General features: G+C 37.3%; 1 protein-coding gene across 2 annotated transcripts in view; it reads left to right on the forward strand.

Moving 5' to 3' along the window:
- Positions 1 to 23,363, forward strand: part of HMGCLL1 (3-hydroxymethyl-3-methylglutaryl-CoA lyase like 1) — a 293,745-nt gene that overhangs the window by 47,318 nt on the left and 223,064 nt on the right. For both annotated transcript variants that reach the window (XM_036765723.1, XM_036765724.1), the window contains exons 2-3: positions 21,691 to 21,768; positions 22,214 to 22,321. In XM_036765723.1, coding sequence (XP_036621618.1) covers positions 21,691 to 21,768; positions 22,214 to 22,321 — 186 coding nt within the window. The remainder of the gene's footprint in view (positions 1 to 21,690; positions 21,769 to 22,213; positions 22,322 to 23,363) is intronic.

The following is a 23,363-nucleotide window of genomic DNA, read 5'->3' on the forward strand; positions in this document are numbered from 1 at the left end:
TCAGTTTCCTGGCATGGCCCTGGTAGACTGTCCAGGTTTTACAGGCATACATCAATAGAGTCTGCACAATGGCTCTGAATATCTTCAGTTTGGTAGGTGGCCTAATACCTCTTCTCTCCCACAGTGTCCTTTGGAACCTTCCAGACACTTGCAACGCATGCATCAACCTCATCATCTTTGTGTACATCCATGGAAAGTATACTGCTAAAGTATACATTATTTTCAATAACCATTCTCATGTTTATATAACACTTAATTTTATAAAATATTTTACATGCATTATATCATTTGCTCCTCATGACAACCCCATGAGGCAAGTACTTTTGGAATTTGGTATTATCTTTCTTTTACAGATGAAGAAACTAAGGCTCAGAAAAGTTAAGTCATTTGCCCTTCTCCACCCAGCTTGTGATTGTCAGATGTGGGATTTGAAACCATATCTCTTACGATTCCTTCTTATGAAGGAAATAGCTGTATTTTTTCCATACTCTGCCATATTATCTCTCAAGTTTAAGAACACTAGAATAGACCTCAGTAGAATTGTTTCTTGCATTGGAATCTTTTGTTCTCCCTGACTCTGGTAAATCATTTAATTTCTACATGTCTATTTTTCTTTATCTGCAAAATGAAGATAAAACCAATTTATATACCTGTATTACAAAAGTAAAAAAATAAAAACATCATATGCATACCAGATATTTGCTATTTTATTTTAGTAGTAATGATAACAGTAGTTAATAATAACAGTTAATATTGATGATGATTATTAATAAGTTAATGATGATGATAATAATAAAAGTTAAATTTAAGTAGCACCTTCATGTATTCCCAAATTAATATTGTACTTGGGTTTGATTGAGAGCAAAGAATAATGATAAAGAAATATTCATTCACTCATTCATTCATTCAATAATGCATCCTGGGCCATCTCCAATTGTCTTGGTGAATATCAGACCACTGGATCCAGATGGCTCTGGAGGAGAAAGTGAGGCTGGTGAACTTGCACAGTCCTCCCTCACTCAAATCAAAATCAAATGCAAGTCATAACATCATTTCCCTGATGCCATGGTTCTCTTTGAGAATGAAGGATAAGCACACATATATTCAATAAATATTTATTTAATGTCCGTGTGTGCTAGGTCCTGGGGAAATATAAGGATATGTTAATAGTGTCTAGGTCTTTTTTGATACTTTGATGACCAGTACAGATCACAGCTTCTAACTGCCTTCAATAAACTTGTCAATAAGCATTTATTAAGTACCTTCTCATCCTTTGCAACTAACTATTGTGTATGTCCTTCCATAGATCCTCTGAGAAGGATCTATACAACATGCTTTAAAACTTCTTATCACTCAAGTATTCAAATGGATCAGTGATCCTTCTTTCCTATGTGTGATCCTATTTCTTCCAACAATGAAGATGACAATCCATTCATGCCTGCTCATACTTTGAGACTCTTGTCCATGACCTCCTGTATGTTCAGCATAGGGGGACCACCCAATGTGTTTGGGGCCTTCTTTGATTTCTTCTAACATTGAGAAAAGTGATGGAAGATATAAACTGTCCATAGTTTATCCCTGCCTCTCGCTGTATGACCAGTTTGTCTTTTCTTAAAACTTGCTAATATGTTGGTTTGGCATCCTTTACACCATTTCTTCATTATAACTCACTGTTTGTAATGTGATACAGACTGCCTGCACCCACCATGCTTCACTCATTGTCCTTCAGTGATCTACAACTTCAATTCTTTTGATGTTACAGAGGTTTGGCTGTATTTTATGGTTATAAATGTAACACTTGGATTGGCCATCTGTTATCTCTTAGTCTTCCTATGTTCTTGATGATGTGGTTTACAACATTTCTAGCACATAAGTCATCATTGGCAATCTGCTATAACCAGCTTTCCTCCACCACACATTTCTCCATTGACCTTGGGGTCACCTACAGTTTTCATCCTTTAGAGATCTTGGAAGTCCTTGATTCATAGCCACATAGCATCCCTGGAAGAATATTAGTGTTGATATGATAGGCTTTTGTGTCAGTGAGTAGCTTGTTATCACTGAACATACTGCATAGTTGTTCATAATGCAATCCAACCTACTCCCTTCTCCCAATTCGATTCTGGGCCCAGGTCACTGTTCCCATAAAAGCCTGTCCACCATAGGATAATAGCTAGCATTTTTATATCACTCTAAGTTTCGAAATGCATCTTTTACAGATTAACTCCCTTAATCCTTACAACAACTTTATAACGTAGGCCTAAATTTACTGATGAGGAAACAGTGGTTTAGAGGAAATAGGGGTTAAGTGATTTGCCCAGTCATTCAACTATAGCTACTAGGTATTAGAAATAGGATTCAAATCCAATTCTCTCCTCCCTCCAAACCTAGTGTTCTTTCACAGAAAGCAATATGGATCTTCTTAGTGGACTGACTGGCTATCTAGCTGTATTTGAGAACTTGAGCAATAAGAACTCTTCATCAACAGGCTTTTGTTTGTCTGTTTATTAGTTTTGTCCTTGTATATGTATATATGTATATATATATATATATATATATATATATATATATATAGTTAGACTGATGCTTTTTAACTGACCTAGATCTCACTGACCAAATCCTGTAGTTTTTACAGGACTTGATGTAATCAACACTATATGACCAGTAAGAATAACATTTGGAGACCCTCACCATCTATAGGAAATCTCTCTTCCATTTCGTTAGAGGCAGACCTAATAGCATTACTGTCTTACTTCGGGTTAGATTTTGATATGTAATGTTGCCGTAGTGGTTGTTCAGTCATTTCAGTTGTGTCCAACACTTTATGTCCCTATATGGGGTTTTCATGTTAGAAATACTGAAGTGGTTTGCCATTTCCTTCTCCAGCTCATTTTACAGGTGGGGAAACTGAAGTAGGCAGGGTTAATTAACTTGCCCAGGGTCACATCTGGTGTCTGAGGCCAGATTTGAACTCCATTCTTCCTGACTCCAAGTCCTGAGCTCTCTCTACTACACCACCTAGTGGTATGTAAAGAGGTATTCTTAAGTCAACCATTAACAAAAAAGAGGATTATTTATTTGGCCTCAGCACAGCAAAGATAAGCAACAAATATAGAGTAGTACTTAGCCATAACTTTGTTAGATGCTGTCTCACTCACGTCCTTATGGAAATGAGACTGGTCAGCAGGTCCACAGAGCAAGATTTCTTGGGTTTCAGGAACCCACTGAGTCTGAGAGATTCTGACCCTATCTGTGTGGGACTTTTTCTGTCCTTAGGGAACCAGGAATCTATGTCAGGGAAGCAGCAACAAATCAGGTCCGGGGATTGTTTTGGCTCCTTTTGTGGAAAACTCACCTCTGTCACAGGAGGGAAAGAGGAGGCCTGGACCTAATTCCTGTCATGGTGGAGAGAGGGAAAGTATGGGCCTGATCCATGTTAGGAAGAGGGAACAGAATAAGCATACATACTACATTCCAGGTACTATGCAAAGCACTTTATTTCATGTTGTGGGGAAATACTGGTAGATAGTCTTTTCGTATATTTGGACTTTTTGAAGCACATCCTCCATGATCTGTTGACTATATCTTTGCTGAGATTATAGCTCCTTGTCTGATGCCTCATTGGATATTTGCAGAATTATATAATCCAACAGTTGTCACTTATTTCAGAGGCAAATTAGCTTAACCCTTGCTAAAACAGGATTCTCATCTATACCTAGGACAAGTCATCTAATGACAACTTTAAGATGTCTAGTGATTATTACTGATTATCAAAGCATCACTAACAAAATTATGTCTATGGCTATATTGGTTGTGGAGTTTTGCATAAGTTCTCCATATAACCAGGAGATACTGTTTTCAAAGAGAAACTTTAGTGTCATATTTTCCTTTGATAAGTAAAATGCATTTTTGGGTGTAGTAAAAACACAATCAACAAGGGATCATCAATTATATGAAATTATATTATATATACACACACAAGTTGTATACAAATTATACAGAATTATCTGAGAATGTTTGCCTGTTCCCTTCACATATTTTCATCAAAGATACTCTCAGTGCGTAGATAGATAATGCTCTTAAAGATGAGAAAGTTTGGTTGATAGTTGGAACTCTCTTTTAAGTTACCATTTTTGGGTCACATTGCTATCTGTAATCTTTTTTCCATTTTTATTTAATATTTTTCCCTTTTGGCTATCTAAAAATATATCTTAGGTTGCTTTTAAATTTCTGGAATAGAAGTAATTGTAATTGTAAGTAAGAATAATTGTAATATGGATTCTTATATGCTAAAAATAGGAGGGGATGGAGATAAAAACTGGATCTGTGATTTCATTTGTAGAGGAAATTCGCAGATAAGGAAACTCATCTTACCAATGTACATCAGCAACTTCTCTGCAACTTTTTATTCTGTAGAGCTTAGAGTACTAGTTAGTTAACTGACTTTTTCCAGCATCACACAACCAGTGTGATCACAGAACTTGAATCCAGGTCTTTTGGGCTTTAAGGCTACTTCTTTATCCTTTATGGAACACTGACTTTCAAAGTACATATGAAAAATAACAAAGTGCTAGGAGATTGGATAAGGAAGAACTCATACCTTTGTGTGTTTGGGAGGTGGAGTGACTGGGGAAAATTAGGGAAGTTTTCATTAGATGGGGGAATTTGGGCTAGGTCTTTTGGGAAGGGTCATGTAGCAGAATGTAAAAAAGTCTTGGAACTGAAGTGAAGAGATTTAGGTTCAAATCCAAAATCTGACACTAACTAGCTATGAAAGCTTAGGCAAGTCATTTAATATATGTTTGAATCTCAGTTTCCTTACTTATAAAAGTAGGGATAGTTATATTCACACTACCTAGCTAATGGGGTTATTGCAATGAAACTGCTTTATAAACTTTAAAAGAGCTATATAAATATGAACTATTATTATGTTAACATTTAGCTGTAACTAATATTCACTCAAAATCATTCCAGAAAAATTCAGTTATTTTCAAATGTATTCACAAAACTGTGAGTCTTTTTTTTGATGGCCGATTCAAAAGATATCGTGTGAAAATTATTCCTACATCAGGAAGGCCTACTAACTGCAGCAGCTTTCAGTGTTAAGAAAAGAGAGTATCAGGTGGTCCTTGAAATAGCATCTCAGCTGAAGAATATAGCTGAGAGCTGGAGCTGGTGATCAGTTGATGTGGATGAAAGGGGTAGCAGGAAAGAGAGTTACTAAGCACCTAGGGGATTTGGCAGTGGGAAACATGGGACATCATCTAGGTGAAGCAAAAAACATACTAACCAGCAGGGAATAATGGAGGCCAAGCCTGGAATGGATCAGGCCCAGAAGAAATCATCACAATCACATCAGAAGACACTGGCAACTTGGAAGTAGTAGAGGCATGTGATGCCCCTCCAAGTATGATTTGTTGTCACATGTGTTCCTCATATGTGTATGTACCACTTGTGGTACTGATTTATGCATGCCCCTTAATTTGCAGGCTGTTATTCTTTACATATGTTTACTCTTCTCACTAAGGGTGTGAGTATTTGTGGGAGAGTAAGCTCAAGGTCTCTCGATGGAATGTTCTATTCCCACTAAGGGTGAGAGTTATTTATGGGAGAGTGAGCTCAGGATCTATGGAATGAATGTTTTATTATTTTTATTAATACACTTTTTAATTAAATTCCTTTTCAATTAACGGTGTTCTTCAAAAGTAAAAGTAAACATATTTTAGGAGCTTCTGAGCTATTGGTTAGAGACAGTTGTTAATTGTTTCAAGTAGTTTTTAGTTAGTTCTCTAGGATTGTCTAAGTATACTATCATATCATCTGCAAAAAGTGATAGTTTTATTTCTTTTTTTGGATTATTTATTTATTTATTTGAAATTTTAGCTTTCAGCATTGATTTTCACAAAAGTTTGAATTACAAATTTTCTCCCTATTTCAACCCTCCTCCCACATATGTTCTGGTTGCCCTGTTCCCCAGTCAGCCCTCCCTTCTGTCACCCCACTCTGCCCCATCCCCTTTTCCCTTCCTTTCTTGTAGGGCAAGATAGATTTCTATGCCCCACTGCCTGTATATCATATTTCCTAGTAGCATGCAAAAACTTTTTTTTGAACATCTGTTTTTAAAACTTTGAGTTCCAAATTCTCTCCCCTCTTCCCTTCCCACCCACCCTCCCTAAGAAGGCAAGCAATTCCACATAGGCCACATGTCATTGTGTAAAACCCTAACACAGTACTCATGTTGTGAAAGACTAACTATATTTTGCTCCCTTCTATCCTGTCCCCCTTTATTCAATTTCCTCCCTTGACCCTGTCCCTTTTCGAAAGTGTTTGCTTTTGATTACCTTCTCCCCCTATCTGCCCTCGCTTCTATCATTCCCCCTTTTTTATCTCCTTCCTCCTTCTTTCCTATGGGGTCAGATACCCAACTGAGTGTGTATGTTATTCCCTCCTCAGGTCTGATGAGAGCAAGATCACTCATTCCCCTTTACCTGCCCCCTTTTCCCTCCCAACAGAACTGCTTTTTCTTGCCACTTTTATCCGAGATGATTTATCCCATTCCATCACTCTCTTCCTCCCTCTCTCAATATATTCCTCTCTCATCCCTTAAGTTTACTTTAATTTTTTAGATATCAACCCTTCATATTCAACTTACCCTGTGCTCTCTGTCTCTCTATATATGTATATTCCCTTCAGCTACCCTAATCCTGAGGTTTCATGAATTATGCACATCATCTTTCCATGTAGGAATGTAAACAAAACAGTTCAACTTTAGTAAGTCCCTTATGATTTCTCTTTCTTGTTTACCTTTTCATGCTTCGCTTGATTCTTATGTTTGAAAGTCAAATTTTCTATTCAGCTCTAGTCTTTTCACTGAGAAAGCTTGAAAGTCCTCCATTTTATTGAATGTCCATATTTTGCCTTGGAGCATGATACTCTGTTTTGCTGGGTAGGTGATTCTTGGTTTTAATCCTAGCTCCATTGACCTCCAGAATATCATATTCCAAGCCCTTTGATCCCTTAATGTAGAAGCTGCTAGATCTTGTGTTATTCTGATTGTGTTTCCACAATACTCAAATTGTTTCTTTCTGGCTGCTTGCAGTATTTTCTTCTTGATCTGGGAGCTCTGGAATTTGGTGACAGTATCCCTAGGAGTTTTCTTTTTTGGATCTTTGAGATGAGGTGATCTGTGGATCCTTTCAATTTCTATTTTACCCTCTGGCTCTAGAATATCAGGACAGTTCTCCTTGATAAGTTTTTGAAAGATGATATCATGTCTTTCAGGTAGTCCAATAATTTTTTTTTAAATTTCTTTATTTATTTTTAGTTTACCACACATGGTTCTACATAGTTTTGAGTTCCAGATTTTCTCCCCTCCCTCCACCCTCCCTCCCCAAGACGGCATGGAATCTCATATAACTGTCATGTATAACTTTGCATTGAATTAATTTATGCACTAGTCAAGTCATGGAGAAGAATTTTGACCAATGGAATGAATCATGAGAAAGAAGAAACAGAACCAAAAAAAAAACAACCCAAAAAAACAAAAGAGAAGCAAAAAAAAGGCGATCATGTAGTGCACCTTGATCTGTATTCAAACTTCACAGTTCTTTCTCTGGATGAAAATAGCATTCTCTATCGTGAGTCCCCTGGAGTTCTCCTTGCCCCTTAGGTTGCTAAGAAGAGCGCAGTATGTCAGGGTTGGTCCTCACGGAATCCGTATATCTGTGGCTGTGCACAATGTTCTCCTGGCTCTGCTCCGCTCACTCAGTGTTATATCGTGTAGGTTTTTCCAGGTTGTTATGAAGTCTGCATCATCCCCATTTCTTATGGCACAATAGTATTCCATCACCTTCATATACCACAGCTTGTTCAGCCATTCCCCAATTGATGGGCATCCCTTTGATTTCCAATTCTTGGCTAACACAAAAAGAGCTGCTATAAATATCCTTGTACATATGGGTCCTTTTCCCGCTTGTGTGATTCCTTTGGGATACAACCCTAGAAGTGGTATTGCTGGGTCAAAGGGTATGAACTTTCTATGGACCTTTGGGCATAGTTCCAAACTGCTCTCCAAAATGGCTGGATCAGCTCACAACTCTACCAGCAATGCAGCAATGTTCCAGTTTCCCCACATCCTTTCCAGCATTTATCATTTTCCTGTTTTGTTATTTTAGCCAATCTGACAGGAGAGATGTGGTATCTAATAGTTGTTTTGATTTGCATTTCTGTAATCAGTAGTGATCCAGAGCATTTTTTCATATGCCTGTAGATAGCTTTAATTTCTTCCTCTGAAAACTGCCTGTTCATATCCTTTGACCATTTCTCAATTGGGGAATGGCTTGTATTCCTATATATTTGGCTCAGCTCCCTGTATATTTTAGAAATGAGGTCTTTATCAGAGATACTAGTTGCAAAGATTTTCTCCCAATTTTCTGCTTCCCTCCTAATTCTTGTTGCATTGGCTTTTTTTGTGCAAAAACATTTCAATTTGACATAATCCAAATTATCCATTTTGCATTTTTTTTAATAAATTTCTTTATTTATTTTTAGTTTACCACGCACGGTTCTACATAGTTTTGAGTTCCAGTTTTTCTCCCCTCCCTCCACCCTCCCTCCCCAAGACGGCATGAAGTTTCATATAACTGTCATGTATAACTTCGCATTGAATTAATTTATGCACTAGTCAAGTCGTGGAGAAGAATTTTGACCAATGGAATGAATCATGAGAAAGAAGAAACAGAACCAAAAAAAAAAAAACCCAAAAACAAAAACAAAAGAGAAGCAGAAAAGGCGAGCATGTAGTGTGCCTCAGTCTGTATTCAAACTTCCCAGTTCTTTGTCTCGATGAAGATAGCATTCTCCATCGTGAGTCCCCTGGAGTTGTCCTTGCCCCTTAGGTTGCTGAGAAAGCGCAGTTTGTCAGGGTTGGTCCTCACGGAATCCATATATCTGTGGCTGTGCACAACGTTCTCCTGGCTCTGCTCCGCTCACTCAGCATTATGTCGTGTAGGTTTTTCCAGGTTGTTATGAAGTCTGCATCATCCCCATTTCTTATGGCACAATAGTATTCCATTACCTTCATGTACCACAGTTTGTTCAGCCATTCCCCAATTGATGGGCATCCCTTTGATTTCCAATTCTTGGCTACCACAAAGAGAGCCGCTATAAATATTCTTGTACATATGGGTCCTTTTCCCGCTTGCGTGATTTCTTTGGGATACAACCCTAGAAGTGGTATTGCTGGGTCAAAGGGTATGAACATTTATATAGCCCTTCGGGCATAGTTCCAAACTGCCCTCCAAAATGGCTGGATCAGCTCACAACTCCACCAGCAATGCAACAATGTTCCAATTTCCCCACATCCTTTCCAGCATTTATCATTCTCCTGATTTGTTATTTTAGCCAATCTGACAGGAGAGATGTGGTATCTAAGAGTTGTTTTGATTTGCATTTCTGTAATCAGCAGCGATCCAGAGCATTTTTCCATATGCCTGTAGATAGCTTTAATTTCTTCCTCTGAAAACTGCCTGTTCATATCCTTTGACCATTTCTCAATTGGGGAATGGCTTGTATTCCTATATATTTGGCTCAGCTCCCTGTATATTTTAGAGATGAGGCCTTTATCAGAGATACTAGTTGCAAAGATTTTCTCCCAATTTTCTGCTTCCCTCCTAATTCTTGTTGCATTGGCTTTTTTTGTACAAAAACATTTCAATTTGACATAATCAAAATTATCCATTTTGCATTTTGTAATGCTCTCTATCTCTTGTTGGGTCATGAATTCTTTACTTTTCCACAAATCTGATAAGTAAACTATTCCTTGCTTTCCCGAATTACTTAGAGTATCAGCTTTTACTCCTAAATCATGAACCCATTTTGACTTTATTTTGGTATATGGTGTAAGATATTGGTCTATGCCCAGTTTTTGCCCTACCATTTTCCAATTTTCCCAACAGTTTTTGTGAAATAGTGAATTATTAGCCCAGAAACTGGCCTCTTTGGGTTTATCAAAGAGTAGATTGCTAAACTTGTTGATTTCACCTATTTGTGTACCTATCCTATTCCACTGATCCACACCCCTGTTTCTTAACCAGTACCAGGCAGTTTTGATGACTGCTGCTGTGTAGTACAGTTTAATATCTGGTGTGGCTAAGCCACCATCTCTAGCATGTCTTTTCATTGATATCCTAGATACTCTAGACCTCTTGTTTTTCCAAATGAATTTTGTTATTGTTTTGTCCAGCTCAGTAAAAAAATTTTTTTGGTAGTTTGATTGGTATAGCACTGAATAGATAGATTAATTTAGGTAAAATTGTCATTTTTATTATATTAGCTCGGCCTAACCTTGAGCAAGTGATATTTCTCCATTTATTTAGATCTGATTTTATTCGCGTGAAAAGTGTTTCATAGTTATGTTCATATAGGCCCTGGGTTTGTCTGGGCAAATAGACTCCCAAATATTTTATAGTGCCTTCAGTAACTTTGAATGGAATTTCTCTTTCTATTTCTTGCTGTTGAGCTTTGTCAGTAATGTATAGGAATGCTGAGGATTTATGTGGGTTTATTTTATATCCTGCAACTTTGCTAAAGTTGTTTATTATTTCAAGTAGTTTTGTACTTGATTCTCTAGGATTCTCTAGATAAATCATCATATCATCTGCAAAAAGTGATAATTTAGTTTCTTCTTTTCCTATCCTAATTCCTTCAATTTCTTTTTCTTCTCTTATTGCTACAGCTAATGTTTCTAGTAGCAAATTGAATAATAGGGGTGATAATGGACATCCTTGTTTCACTCCTGATCTTATTGGGAATGCATCTAGTTTATCCCCATTACAAATAATGCTTGTCGATGGTTTTAGGTAGATGCTATTTATAATTTTGAGGAAGGTTCCCCTTATTCCTATGCTTTCTAGTGTTTTTAATAAGAATGGGTGTTGTACTTTTTCAAAGGCTTTTTCTGCGTCTATTGAGATGATCATATGGTTTCTGCTAGTTTTGTTGTTGATATGGTCAATTATGCTAATAATTTTCCTAATATTGAACCAGCCTTGCATTCCTGGAATAAATCCTACCTGGTCATAATGTATTATTCTCATGATGAGTTGCTGCAATCTTTTTGCTAATATTTTATTTAAAATTTTTGCATCAATATTCATTAGAGAAATTGGTCTATAATTTTCTTTCTCTGTTTTAACTCTACCTGGTTTGGGTATCAGTACCATATTTGTGTCATAAAAAGAATTTGGTAGGACTCCTTCTTCACCTATTTTCCCAAATAGTCTACAAAGTATTGGAATTAGTTGTTCTTTGCATGTTTGATAGAATTCACATGTAAAACCATCTGGCCCTGGAGATTTTTTCCTAGGGAGTTCATTGATGGCATGCTCAATTTCTATTTCTGATATGGGGTCATTAAGAAATTTCACTTCCTTCTCTGTTAGCCTGGGCAGTTTATGTTTTTGTAGATATTCATCCATATCTCTAAGGTTGTCAAATTTATGGGCATACAGTTGGGCAAAATAATTCCTAATTATTGTTTTGATTTCCTCTTCATTAGAGGTGACCTCACCCTTTTCATTTTTGATACTGGTAATTTGATTTTCTTCTTTCTTTTTTTAATCAAATTGGCCAAAGGTTTATCAATTTTATTGGTTTTTTCATAAAACCAGCTCTTTGTTTTATTTATTAATTCAATAGTTTTCTTGGTTTCAATTTTATTAATCTCTCCTTTGATTTTCATTATTTCTAATTTGGTATTTAATTAGGGGTTTTGAATTTGCTCTTTTTCTAGCTTTTTCAGCTGTATGCCCAGATCATTGATCTCCTCTTTCCCTATTTTATTCATGTAGGCATTTAGAGATATAAAACTTCCCCTAAGAACTGCTTTTGCTGCATCCCATAAGTTTTGGTATGTTGTTTCATTCTCTTGAATGAAGTTATTAATTGTTTCTCTGATTTGTTCTTTGGCCCACTCATTCTTTAGAATTTAATTATTTAGTTTCCAATTAGTTTTTAGCTTATTTTTCCATGGTACTTTATTAAAAATGATTCTTATTGCATCATGATCTGAAAAGGATGCATTGACTACTTCTGCTTTTCTGCACTGGAGTGTGAGGTTTTCATGCCCTAGTACATGGTCAGTTTTTGAGTATGTACCATGTACTTTTGAGAAGAAAGTATATTCCTTTTTATCCCCATTCAGTTTTCTCCAGAGGTCTATCATATGTGCCTTTTCTAAAATTCTGTTTACCTCCTTAACTTTTTTCTTATTTATTTTGAGGTTAGATTTATCAAGTTCAGAAAGGGGGAGGTTGAGGTCTCCCAATATTATAGTTTTGCTGTCTATTTCTTCCTGTAACTCTCTTAACCTCTCCTCTAAGAATTTGTATGCCTTATCACTTGGTGCATATATGTTAAGCAATGATATTGCTTCATTGTTTATGGTGCCTTTTAGCAGGATATAATGTCCTTCCTTATCTCTTTTAATTAGATCTATCTTTACTTTTGCTTTGTCTGAGATTAGGATTGCTACACCTGCTTTTTTTACTTTAGCTGAGGCACAATATATTTTACTCCAGCCTTTTACCTTAACCCTATGTGTATCCCCCTGTTTCAGATGTGTTTCTTGTAAACAGCATATTGTAGGATTATGGTTTTTAATCCATTCTGCTATCTGCTTCTGTTTTGTGAGAATGTTCATCCCCTGTACGTTCAGGGTTATGATTTCTATCTGTGTCTTTTTCTCCATCCTAATTCCCCCTGTTTATGCTTTTATTTCTCCCTTTCCCCTTCTCCTCCTCAACAAAGTTTTGCTTTTGACCGCCGCTTTCTTCAGTTAACCCTCCCTCTTTATTCCCCTCCCTTATCTTACCGTTACCCACTTGCTACTTCTCCTCTCCCTTCTGCCCACCCCCCTCCCTTTTTCCCCCCTTACCCTCCCACTTCCCGTAGGACAAATTAGATTTCTAAACTTATCAGAGTATGTTATTCCCTTCTTGAGCTAGATCAGACAGATGACAGTAAAGCTCAAATACTGCTCTTCTCCCTCCCTTCTTTCCCTCTACTGTAATATGTTTTTATGCCACTTCCTTTGGTGTAATTTATGCTTTTCTACTACCTCCTTACCACTTCCCTCATAGCCCTCCCTTTATATCTCTAATTTATATTTTATATCTTTACATCAGTTAATTTATACAGGCATTTATAACCTATGTATATCCCTTTCATTTGTCATAATAGTTGTACCATTCACAAGAATGACTTGTGTATATATATATATATATATATATATATATATATATATATATGTACACACACACACACACACACATATATATATATATACACATACATAAAAAACATACATAAGATGATATAATCCCACGTAAAGATGTAAACAACCTGCCCTTATTGGTTAATAAGGTTTGTGGGGTTTTTCCCCCTGGTTACCTTTTTATGTCTCTCTTGAGTTTTGTATTTGGAGATCAAATTTTCCATTGAGTTCTGGCCTTTTCATCAGGAAGGTCTGGAATTCCCTTATTTCATTGAATGTCCATCGCCTTGCCTGGAAAATTATGCTTAGTTTTGCTGGGTAGTTGATCCTTGGTTGTAGTCCCAGCTCCTTTGCCCTTCGGAATATCATATTCCAATTTCTCCTGTCTTTTAATGTGGAAGCTGAGAGATCCTGCGTGATCCTGACTGTAGTTCCACGATATTTGAATTGCTTCTTTTTGGCTGCTTGCAGTATATTCTCCTTGAGTTTATAGCTCTGAAATTTGGCTATAATATTTCTTGGTGTTTTCAGTTTGGGATCTCTTTCAGGGGGTGATCGGTGAATTCTTTCAATGACTATTTTGCCCTCTGGTTCTAGGACCTCTGGGCAGTTGTCTTTGATAATTTCTTCGAAGATACTGTCAAGGCTCTTTTTTTCATCGTGGATTTCCGGTAGACCAATAACTCTCAAATTGTCTCTCCTGGATCTATTTTCCAGGTCAGTTGTTTTGCCAATCAGATATTTCACAGTTTTTCTATTTTTTCATTCTTTACGTTTTGTTTTATTACTTCTTGATGCCTCATAGATTCATTAGCTTCCACTTGCTCAAGTCTAATTTTGAATGAGTTAGTGTTTACATTTTGCTTTTGAGTCTCCATTTCCAATTGGTTGATTTTGCCTCTCAGGGTGTCCTTTTCTCTCTCTAGATTCACAATCTTCGTATCCTTTTCGCCAGTCTTATTCTTTAGGGACTTGATTTCATCAGTGAATTTTTTTTCCATTTTTTCCATATTTTCTTTTAGCTCCCTAATTTGGTTTTTAAAATCCTCCTTTAGCTCTTCCAGCAGTGCTTTTTGGGCTGGAGACCAGTTCATATTAGCTTTTAAGGTATCTGACGTATCTACCGTGTCATTGCTATCCTCTTCTATGTTGATATTTTGATCCTGCCTGTCTCCATAAAAAGAATCTATTGTCCTCGGTTTTTTTGTATTCTTCTTCATGTTGGTTTGCCTTTTACTGGCTTTACAACGAATTTCTATCTGTGGGTCTCAGGGCTTTCTGTCCCAGCTTTCTTATTCTGGGGGTTGCGAGTCTAGAATTATAACCTTCAGTTTCCTGAGGTGTGGGTGAGGGGTCTGGCTCCCTGGCGTCTCACTCCCTGTGGGTGCTCTCCAGCACTTGCTTTTCAGCAATGGTCTCAGCTGTTTGTTGTTTGAGCTGATGTCTGGCACTTCCCCTTGGGGAGCAAGGTTAAGTCTGGGCTCCCGGTGTTGACCCCTGCCGACTCTGCCCCTCTGGGACTAATGAGCTTCTAGTATTTGTCCTGTGAGGCCCCACTACTCTCTCCTCTGTTTCAGTTCTCTTTTTTTTTTCCCCCGAGGAATTCTCTGGGTGAGGGGGGGAGGGATTAGAGCCTTTTACCTGGCCATTGAGTCTTCCGGAAGGTCAAGAAGCCGAGTTCCTGGGTTTTGCAAGCGTCAGGAGTGGGTGTTTTCACGGCCGGTGGCGTTGCGCTGCTTCTCGTCGCTCCCACAGACTGCCGTCCTGTGTTGGGAGTCCTGGGGATCTCCGCCGGTTTCGGGCGCCCAGCTTTCTCCCAGCCCGTCTCCCACGTGGATTTCCCGGCCGGCCGCTTCCGCCTTGGTCTGGAGCAGCTCCGCACTGAGCACTCTCCGAGCCTGCAGGTTCGTTCCTCCGGCCTTTCAGACTCTCCCGGCTCGGAAATTTGCCCCACGCAGACTGCTCACGGTTTCTGACTCCCTCAAATCTGCTCAAATTCACTTTTTTATAGGAATCTGACAGACCTTGTGAGAGAGCTCCAGTAAGACGCTGCCTTCACGCGGCCATCTTGGCTCCGCCCAGTCCAATAATTTTTAAATTATCTCTCCTGGATCTATTTTCCAGGTCAGTGGTTTTTCCCATGAGATATTTCACAGCCTTCCATTTTTTCATTCCTTTGGTTGTGTTTTGTAATATCTTGATTTCTCATAAAGTCACTAGCTTCCACTTGTTCCAGTCTAATTTTTAAGGTAGTATTTTCTTCCATGGTCTTTTGGACCTCCTTTTCCATTTGGCTAACATTTCTAGTACAATATTGAATAATAGTAGTGATAATGGTATCCTTGTTTCACCCCTGATTTTATTGGGAAGGCTTCTAGTTTATCCCCATTTTATATTTTGCTTGCTCATGGTTTTAGATGGATACTCCTTACGATTTTAAGGAAAGCTCCATTTATTCCTATACCCTATAGTATTTTTAATAGGAAAGGGTGCTGTATTTTGTCAAAAGTTTTTCTACCTCTGTTGAGATAATAATTTGATTTCTACTGGTTTTGATATTGATATGGTTGATTATGCTAATAGTTTTCCCAATATTGAACCAGCCCTGCATTCCTGGTATAAATCCCACCTGGTCATAGTGTATTATCCTTGTGATAAATTGCTGTAATCTGTTGCTAGTACTTTGTTTAAATTTTTCCATCAATATTCACTAGGGAAATTGGGCTATAATTTTCTTTCTCTGTTCTGGCTCTTCCTGGTTTAGCTATCAGCACCATATTTGTGTTATAAAAGGGAATTTGGTAGAACTCCTTCTTCATCTATTTTTCCAAATAGTTTATATAGTATTGGAATTTACTGTTCTTTAGATGTTTGATAGAACTCACTTGTAAATCCATCTAGCCCTGAATATTTTTCTAAGGAAGTTCACTGATGGTTTGTTCAATTTCTTTTTTCTAAAATAGCATTTTTTAAATATTTTATTTCTTCTTCTGTTAATCTAGGCAATTTATATTTTTATAAATATTCATCCATTTCACTTAGATTGTCAGATTTATTGGCATGCAGTTAGGCACAATAGATCCTAATTATTGTTTTAATTTCCTGTTCATTGACGGTTAACTCAACCTTTTTCAGTTTTGATACTGGTAATTTGATTTTATTCTTTCTTTTTTTAATCAAAGTAATCGAAGGTTTATCTATTTTATTGTTTTTTTTTCATAAAACCACCTCTTAGTTTTATTTATTAGTTTAATAGTTTTCTTTCAATTTTATTAGTCTCTCCTTTGATTTTCAGAATTCTTAATTTGGTATTCAGTTGGGGATTTTAATTTTTTCTAGCTTTTGTTGTTGCATGCCAAATTCACTGATCTCTTTCTCTATTTTATTCATGTAAGTATTTTGAGATGTTTTGTAAAAAGTACTGCTTTGGCTGCACCCCATACATTTTGGTACCTTGTCTCATTATTGTCATTCTCTTTAATGAAATTATTAATTGTTTCTGTTATTTATTGTTTGACGCACTCCTGCCTCTCTTAATGCAGCTTAATATCACTTAGCTTTTTTTTCTTTTTTCCTTCCATGTCATATATTGACTCCTATTGCATTTTAATGATACTCTAGCATCTCTTTCATTGGATCTTTTATTTAGCTAAGCTTCTTGTTGTTCAGTTTTGTCTTATTCTCCGTGACCCCATTTGGGGTTTTCTTGGCAAAGATACTGGAGTTATTTGCCATTTCCATCTCTTGCTCATCTTATAGATGAGGAAACTGAGGCAAGCAGGTTTAGGTGATTTGCTGGGAGTCAAATAGGTAACAAATGTCCGAGGTTAGATTTGAACTCAGATCTTCCTGATTCCAGGCCTGACACTCTAATCTGCTGAGCCACCCACCTGCCAGCTGAGGCTCTACCATTCTGTATAGTTGATTTTTTTTAACTCTAGTGAAGCTTTTTACATTTACCTTGAAGTATTCTCAGTTTTTATTAAATTCAGATTTTCATTCTAATCTGTCAAGATCTTTTCTAGTTCTAACTCTGTCATTAATTCAATTCAGTTCCAGTTTATTAAAGATTTATTAAGTACCTGATCTGCCTCAGGCACTGTGCTAAGCATGAAGATTACAAATAAGAAAGAGTGATGATCTCTGCCTTTGAGGAGCTTCCAGTCTAATGGAGGAAGACAACACAGAAAAGGAAGCTGAAAAGAGATGAAGAAGACACACCACGGTGCTCTGTGGAGTTGAAGGCAAACAGTTGCTGATGCAAAATGGAGTTAGCTAGAAGGTTGTGAGACCTCTTGTTGTTGTTGTTTATCTTTCATTCTCAAAGAAGACCATGACATCAGGGAAATGATGACGTGACTTGCAGTTCACTTTGCTTTGAGTGAGGGAGGGCTGTGCAAGGTCACCAGCCTCAATTTCTCCTCCAGAGTCATCTCTTAAAGGAAGGCTGTAGGAGGAGTTCAGTGTTCCATCCTCCTGCTCTCCAATCAGAGAGGAGAAGCAAATTAAGGTGAACTGAAATAGTGCTGAGTATGAGAATTCGCCTTTATCCAACAAGGTGATGGGATTAAGTCTGTTAAATCATGGAGTCTATTGGCTATCTCTTCCAAATTTGTGTTATGTGAACATTTAAAAAATATCCTACCTATACCTTTAATCCAAGTCACTGGTCAATATAGAGTCAAGGGACAAATACTTGAAATAGTACATTGAAAAGCTTCCAGTTTGAAATTGACCCATCATGTAATGATTTCTGAATCTATTTATGCATATTATTAGCTAACCTTGGACTTTATCTTTTACACATATGACCGATTTGTTGCTGAAATTGCAGTGTATTTTGTATATTCATGGTATTTCCCAGTCAATAATTCTAGTATCATGAGTAAAGGCAGTAAAGATAGTCCAGAATGTTCTGCTAGTGATGAATTCATGTTGGCTCTCATTTATTATCACTTTCCTTTCTAAATGCTCACAAACCATCTCTATAACTAAGATATTATTAATACTAATAAGATAATTGAGATTATTAAGGTTATTATTAAGATATTAATATTACTAAGATTGACATTATTAAGATATTCCTTCTCCACTGCACAAAGTGATTTGGCTTCAACTTTGGGGGTGACTGTGCTCTAGAGATATCTCCTCCTCCTGCCTTTTGTCCTTTCTTTGACTTTTCTCTGGAGATCTTCATATCTGGACTCTCCCTTCCAGAAACTTTCACCACCCATGAAGCCTCTACAATTGGTGCCTCCCTGCCCTTGACATTAGAGGTAGAACAGTCAGATGCACCGGAATGAGATCACACCCTTTCCTATAAAATACCCTGGATTTTGCCATATTACAAGATCGTACACTGAAGAAGTAGATAAGTGACTGAGAGTATAGAATGACCCAGATGCCAACCAAGGAAAGGGAATCTTTGACTTGGTCCTGAGATTCTTCTGCTGTTAGACCTAGGGATTGCTGCACTTGAGCCCAGGTGCCTTCTAAGGCTTGTGTATCTTGCTGCCTCCAGAGATGTGGTTTATAATTGTTTTTCAAATGATCTGATGTGTCCTTTGGTCCTTTCCCCTTTTATTCTCCTCATCATCCTCCACCCTGAGGTGTTCATGTGCGTTCCATTTTTGCTTCCTATTGTGTGAGGCAAGATACCATAATCAAAGGCTTAATAATTTTGTCATTCATGGCTACTAAACTTTTTCTGTGCAGATCTCCAGGTCTCTCAAAACAGATATAAGTAAATGGGATCCTCATTTTTCCTTTTCTTTTCCCTGCAGCTGCTAACACAGTACATTACAAATAGCAGGCACTCAGATATTTGTTGGTTGCTTTCCAGGTTGTTATGGGGGATAGAAAGGAAATATAGAACAGTGTCCATGTCCTCAAACAAATTACAATCTGGTTTCAAGTTTAATGTTTAAGGGAAGTATAATTAGGAAAATATTTCATATAGAAATGTTCTCACATTTTCAAAGCCTTATTGTGTCCTGTAGCCCAGGGGATAGTCCTGAGGGATTCTGCACTCACACAAACCCAGGCTCATTTAGGGAGAGGGTTGACACTCAGAGGTCAACTTCTTTCTTTGCCTTTGCCTCCACCCTGGAGTAAGGTTCTGGCAAAATCCCTAAAACAAAGCTTAGATGTGGCCCATAGATAGGAGTTTCTCTCAAAGTGGGTGAGGCAATACCCTCCTGCAAAAGTTGGTTGGTTGGTTGTTGTCCATTCTCAAAGAGGACCAAAATTACATCACTATGTTAGAGTCAAGTTTCAGTGTGTCCGACTGTGGCTGATCAGACCAACATGAACTCTGAATGGTCTACCACAGGTCGGGCACAAATAGTCCATGTGAACATTTGGAGTGGATGTTCTAAATTTGCCATCCTGTATTTCCTTTGAGCTGTTTCAATTCTGCTTTGCTCATAGAGCACAGCACCTTCTCTGCTGTGGGAATGCCATGCTGAGCGGTCCTGTGCCAGTATCTGCTGTGTTACACAATCAATTCCAAAGTTCTTGAGAGAAACCTTGAGAGTGTCCTTGTATCACTTCATCAGACCACCATGTGAACTCTTGCCCTGTGTGAGTTCTCCATAAAATATGGAGAACCCTGCAAAAGTACCTAGTATTAGATATAGACATCTCATATAGAACGACTTTGTTTCCTTATCATAGAAAATATTGAAAAGACTCAAAGGCGCACATGAATAAAATATAGGATGTATTACATAATGTATTACAATTGCTATTTTGCCCCAGAAGGTAAGGACCCTTTGTGGATGTTTCTCATTCACCTTATACCTCTACTGTTTGAGCAATTCACAGCTATTATTATGGAAGGCTGAAACTTCCAAATTTCTTGACCCTTTTATCCGATGGATTTTTTTACCTTACTGTAACATCTTCCCTTTGGTGTTCCTTTTGGTCTTTTAAAAAGTGTATTATTAAGGAACTTTTCTCTTTCTGAGTAGCTAGTGCCCAACTCAGGAATTCATAAATTTTCAAAATCAAAATAACTCACAAAGTAGCTCCTTAGGCTATCCTAGACCTGTTTAATTGGAGGTCCCATACATTTCTTAGGATCATTAGCTACTCACCTATGCTCAGAAAATGAAATAGAAAGGCAGAAGAAGGAATCCTAGGAACTAGAAGCCTACAGACTCCAGTTTGATTCACCTGGACAGGTATAGACCATGCTGAACTTGTACTTCTGCTGTAAGTTCTCATTTCAGCTGGGGGTGGGAGGAAGGGGAAGGCGGGGTAGTCAAAGGCAAGTCCCCACTCCCACTTGCTTCACTCCCATTTAAAAGTTCAGGGAAGAGAAATCTTCCAAAGGGATACAAAAAATAAAGTGATTTCATAGTTTACATTTATTGGGGGGAAGTTCCCATCACATATGCTTAGTCACTATCATTAGGTAGCAACCAGTCACTGGGTATTGATCCTGGAATTTCATTGCGTCCCCTCTGGAAGGGGCTAGAACACGTGTCCCTCAGGAATGGGCCAGGATACTCATCCAACTCCAGGGTATATACCCTTGCTAAAAATGAGAGACACAATCTTCTCACATTAATAGTAAAATCTTCAGAAACTAATGTATATTTTACATTCTCGGCATTGGGGAGATAGCCGGCACAGTGGATAAAAACACCAGGCCTGGAGTCAAGAAGACTCTTCTTCTTGAGTTCAGATCTGCTATCAGACACTTACTATGTGTGTGATCCTGGGCAAGTCATTTAACCCTGTTTGCCTCAGTTTCCTCATTTATAAAATGAGCTGGAAAAAGAAATGGCAAACCACTCCATTATCTTTGCCAAGAAAATGGGGTCTGAAATGGGGTCACAAAGAGTCAGACACGACTGAATGACAAAAATCTCTGTATTCCATTTGGGTCTCTAGCAGTTGTGTACTCTTTCTTCTACCATGGTATGTATTCCTTCCTCACTGTTACCTCTCAGAAAATCTTATCCTCTTCTAAGGCAACAAGCATTTATTAAGCGCTTTATGTCAGACACTATGTTAAGCACTAGGTTCATTCATATCAGTTCTTTCTCTTCTGTAAATATTTTCCTGATGCCCCCAAGAAGTTAATTCTCCCTTATTCCTCAAATTATCTTTTATTTGTATGCCTATACATACTTTTTAATCTTCCCGGTAGAATGTAATCTCCTTGAGGGCAGGTATTATTTTTTGTACATCCTTTGATCGTGGCACCTTGCATAATGCCAGGCAAAAAATAATAAATATTTATTCAATTGAATACAATAAAACATTTGTTGTGTCTGCTATAAAGACGATTCTTGTTCAGTTGTAGTAGACTGCGTGATCTCTCCAACCTTTGTAATTACAGCGATTCTTCTATTTTAATTGAATAATTTATAATTTAAAAGTTATCTTTTTTCTCATGATTTTTTCAGGCAACACAATTATCAGGATTTCCTGAGTATGTTAAAATAGTAGAAGTTGGACCCAGGGATGGCTTACAAAATGAAAAGGTAAATGGATATATTCACAAAATTTGTGTTAAATATTAATTGAAATGTTCATATTTGTAAAACTTATCCAGAGGAATAGTTTATGAATAACATCATTTAGTAATCAAGAAATGTTTCATAAGTATACCACATGCCACACACTATGTTAGGTCCTGGTAATAAAAAAGACAAAAATCAAACTATCCCTGTCCTTAAGGAACTTACATTTTATTGGAGGAAGACATGTACAGGTGTAAGTATATACAAATATGTATTCTTAGTAAGTATTTGAATAATTCTTTTAATAGTATTAAGAACTAGCATTCATATAATGCTTTAATATAGACAAAATGCCTTACATCTGTTATCTCATTTTGTAAATGTTGCCTTTGGATGAATTTTTTTCTTCTTACAGATTATAAGCCTGTCAGTTTATTAATATGTGATCCTTTTTTTTCTTTTCTAGGTCATTGTACCTACAGATATCAAAATTGAGTTTATCAACCAACTTTCCAAAACAGGATTATCAGTAATAGAAGTAACCAGCTTTGTATCTTCCAAATGGGTACCTCAGGTTGGTAAAATGGAGAATTCAGTTGTTAGGTCTCTGATAATTTTTGTGTGATAATTATTGAGAAATCAGAAAAAAAATACTGATCAGAATGGTAAAGTAATATAATTCATGTATTTTCACGTTCATTTTCTTTCTAAGCAGTTAAATTTTTGGTCATAGAAGTGCTTCAGGGTTTGCAAAAAATACTTACAGATGTTATCCAATAACTCTGTGTTGGAGGAATTCCAATTCCAACTTTACAGATAAGGAATAAACTGAGGGGGAGAGGTTCAATGACTTGCCTGTTGTCCCACAAGTAGTAAGTGTCTGAAGTAGATTTTTGACTGAGATCTTTTTGATAATAAATCGATTTCTCTAACCACTATTATGCACCGCTTCCCATTTCAGCTAGTGTACTGAAATACAACTAAAATAAAATTATTTAGTCACTACTTTCTATCCTTGTCTTTTCCATTTTGTATTTCTGTAGTTGAATTTTCGAATCCAATTTTAAGACTTTTTTTTAAGATCAGACTTGTGATTTCATTGGTGCAAGAGCAGACTGCTGGTGAGGGGACTCTACCATTGTTGCTCTGTAACTTCCAGCCTTAAGAGTATTGTTCAGGTCATCACTGAGAGGTTAATTGATTTGCTTGGGGTCACATAGTCAGGATATATGTATGTATCAAAGGTGGGGCTTGCACTCAAGGCTTTTTCACGTCCCATGCCTTTCAGGTGTGGGGCCTTCTCACTATATCATGCAGGTCTTTATCCCATTACATTTCTTCATATTATTTTCAGCATTCCTTCCGGACTATTAGAGTCACTTTTTGCATGTTCTATCTGGTTATTTATTATGTTCTCTATCCTTTGAGGCTGTCATTTGAAGATTTAATTGAGTTCTTCAAGTAACCCGAGACCATGGCAGACTTAGGTACACGTTGTAGTAAATAGTGAGATATTTCCTGTTTATTGTACTTTCAGGGTGGATAGAACCCTCAGGTAGCAATTATGGGACCTTTTGGCAATTGGGTAAAGTCTCTGCTGAAAAAAGTGAGCATTT

This window comes from Trichosurus vulpecula, chromosome 7 (genome assembly GCF_011100635.1).
Source record: "Trichosurus vulpecula isolate mTriVul1 chromosome 7, mTriVul1.pri, whole genome shotgun sequence".
Lineage (NCBI taxonomy): Eukaryota > Metazoa > Chordata > Mammalia > Diprotodontia > Phalangeridae > Trichosurus > Trichosurus vulpecula.